General features: G+C 44.4%; 1 protein-coding gene across 1 annotated transcript in view; it reads right to left on the bottom strand.

Annotated features, from left to right (window-relative positions):
• Positions 1–232: 232 nt before the first annotated feature.
• The window catches only part of CDCA7 (cell division cycle associated 7), a 7,273-nt gene continuing 4,531 nt past the window's right edge, over positions 233–2,974 (bottom strand). Inside the window, exons 6-9 of the mRNA XM_010139132.1 lie at positions 1,911–2,051; positions 1,330–1,479; positions 635–771; positions 233–404 (exon numbers count right to left, since the gene is read on the bottom strand). Of these exons, the coding sequence (XP_010137434.1) occupies positions 374–404; positions 635–771; positions 1,330–1,479; positions 1,911–2,051 (459 nt within the window). The 3' untranslated portion in view covers positions 233–373. The remainder of the gene's footprint in view (positions 405–634; positions 772–1,329; positions 1,480–1,910; positions 2,052–2,974) is intronic.

Genomic DNA, 2,974 nt, shown 5'->3' on the forward strand with positions numbered 1-2,974 from the left:
GACATCCATATCTTTTTGTGATCAACTTCAAAGCACAAATAATCCTGCAGCACAGATCACTGCATGCATAAAACTCTAATGGCTTAGAGCCCCATCTCCTTCCAGGAAAAAAAAGTTATTGGCACAAAAGCAAGGACTGATGCTATCTAATTTGCAAAGTTGTTTAAAAAGAAAACAATGGCAAAGACACCTTGATTAAACCGTTTTCCCAAATAGGACTTGCACTGAGATCAAGGAAAGTTCTTTATCCTTTTTACCCAAAAGGGGAATGAGGGAGGGCACTGGCTTTGTAATCTCATTTGATTAAACAATTCACTGTAGGCAATAATATGACATTGGTGGAAGAGTAGGTATTTTAAAGGTAGTCACAGCTTCAGTCTTCCATTCCAAGTTCTTGTTTCAGACTGAAAGACAAACAGAAACATGAGTTAGCTTGTAGCAAAACACTGTTTGAAACTCTTTAGACAAATTAGTGGAAGCCCTGACAATAAACACAGCTGAAATTGAGAGCCAAAAGACAGAATGAATACACCGTGGACTGACCATGAGACTGGCCTGACAAACTGGAAGACACTTTTGAGCTGCTTATCCCATTCAAAGTAGCGTCGTGCCACTGGCACAATGATATACGTACCTTTTCAGGTAGGCATGGACATTGTCAAAGCCGTGGTACTTGGCCAGATAGACCAGGACACCTGTAGCACATCGGCCATCTCGCTGTCTGCAGAAGCTACAGTTGCAGATTCCACGACACGGTGGGCATCTCCAGGTCTAAACAAAAGACAGACAACTTTAACTGAACTGGAATGACAAACGTGATTCACACCTGCAACTTAAGAGGGCCCTGCTCCACACCAAACTCTGCAGTGAACATCAGCATTGCAGAAATTGTCGTAACCACTGCAAGAGAACAAATTCTTCAGGCTGTAAGGGATTAAACTCTCCTTTGCCTGCCTTGCACATAACCACAGGAAGCATTCCACCATCCTTAACTCCTGCACCACTTCCACAGCCCACAACAGCAGCACTTTGTCCACAGTACAGTTCTTTTCCATAGGGCATTAAGCAACATTAACATAATGCCAGCTAGAAGAGAACGCTATTCTGATGCTCAAATACAAGAGTGTTTGCAAGCTGCTCTGCATTCTTAGTTTACTCCTGCAAATAAAGCTACAGAAGTAGTACAACACGTTTTATACAATACAAAGTTCTGCGACTCAGTTTGAATCAAGCCAGGACCGCATTATGTGCTACAGCACTGTAAGCAGTTCCACTGCTACAACTCTTTCACTCTGAGTGAAAAAAAGCCAATATTCAAAAATGTCTTACCGGATCCAGCAACGCTGTTCTGACATCTTCCCCATACCTGTTGCGGAGGCACGGCCCACAGAATTGGCCCCGTACTCCTACACAATCAGGGTTACGACAATTTGTCTTTGTGTCTATGGTTTTTTGGCGACACTGATGACAAGTTGATCCCTAGAAAAGTAGTTCATGAAACAAGATGTTAAAGATAGCTCTTTAGTTAGGGGAACAGAGCATTTAACAAGCAGTACCTTTGGCAGTTAGCAGTGCTTATCCTGAAACAGAAAGCCACCTTGAAAGCTTGAACCAAGACTGTTTGAATATTGCCTCTTCTGTGTCTGTTAATCACATTCCATGGCTGGTATCACCTAGGTACTATAGTCGTTCCAGGGTGAACATAATCTAACTGGCTTGGTAAAGGCCATTCTATAAATTCAGGGAAAGGTAAGAGATGATGTTTCAATATCTCGGGCACATTTCCCCTGAAAATTTCATCCTTCCTCTCAATGAGAGGGAGTCTGCTCTCTGATGCTAAACTGCAAGCGGGGAATAACAAGGAAATGACTTCACAAAGTATGCATTTCACAAAGTTGGAATACACTTACCATAGCCCTGTTATATACTTTATCTCTTGCAGATCCACAAATATTATTCAGCTCTTCCACAGTTATCTCCTCAACCGGGCGCACAATGTGTGGAAAAGCCATGGCACCACGGTGACCCCTCCTGGGAGTTCGGGCCTCATGCTGAATAGTGAAGACAATACTTTAAGTATTTGTTCCAGCAAAAACTCTACACAAACAAGGTGGTGATTTTCAAAGCAATGCCAAAGCCTCAAATACCCATCATGTGTTTAAACAAGAGGTAATACACCTTTGCAAAGACATATGATATGGATATGCAGCTTTAGCACCTTCACTTGGATCCATCACCTTCAGGGCGCAAAAACACTAATGGATCTTGCTTAATTGGGAAAGAGGGGCTGGAAAGCTGCCCAGCAGAGAAGGACGTGGGGGGTGTTAGTTAACAGCTGGCTGAATATAAGCCAGCAGTGTGCCCAGGTAGCCAAGGCCAATGGCATCCTGACTTGTGGCCAGCAGGAGCAGGGAAGTGATTGCCCCCCTGTACTCAGCACTGGTGAGGCCACACTTCGAACACTGCTTTCAGTTTTGGGGCCTTCACTCCAAGGAGGACATTGAGGTGCTGAAACATGTCCAGAGAAGAGCAACAAAGCTAGTGAGGGGTCCAAAGCACTGGCCTTATGAGGAGCAGCTGAGGGAACTGTGGTTGGAGAAAAGGAGGCTGAGGGGAGACCACATCACTCTCTACAGCTCCCTGAAAGGAGTTTAGAGCAAGGTGGGAGGCAGTCTGTTCTCGCACATAACAAGTGACAGGACGAGACGAAATGGCCTCAAGTTGCACCAGGGGAGGTTTAGGTTGGATATTAGGAAAAATTTCTTTACAAAAGGGGTTGTGAAGCACTGGAACAGGCTGCCCAGGGAAGTGCTGGAGTTGTCATCCCTGGAGGTATTTAACAGACATATAGATGTGGTACTGAGGGACATGGTTTAGTGGTGACCTGGCAGTACTGGGTTATCAGTTGGACTTTGTCATCTTAAAGGTCTCTTCTAACCAAAACGATTCTGTGAGTCTGTGATTAATTCCTGCT

Source organism: Buceros rhinoceros, unplaced genomic scaffold, assembly GCF_000710305.1.
Source record: "Buceros rhinoceros silvestris isolate BGI_N320 unplaced genomic scaffold, ASM71030v1 scaffold34586, whole genome shotgun sequence".
NCBI classification, from domain to species: Eukaryota; Metazoa; Chordata; class Aves; order Bucerotiformes; family Bucerotidae; genus Buceros; species Buceros rhinoceros.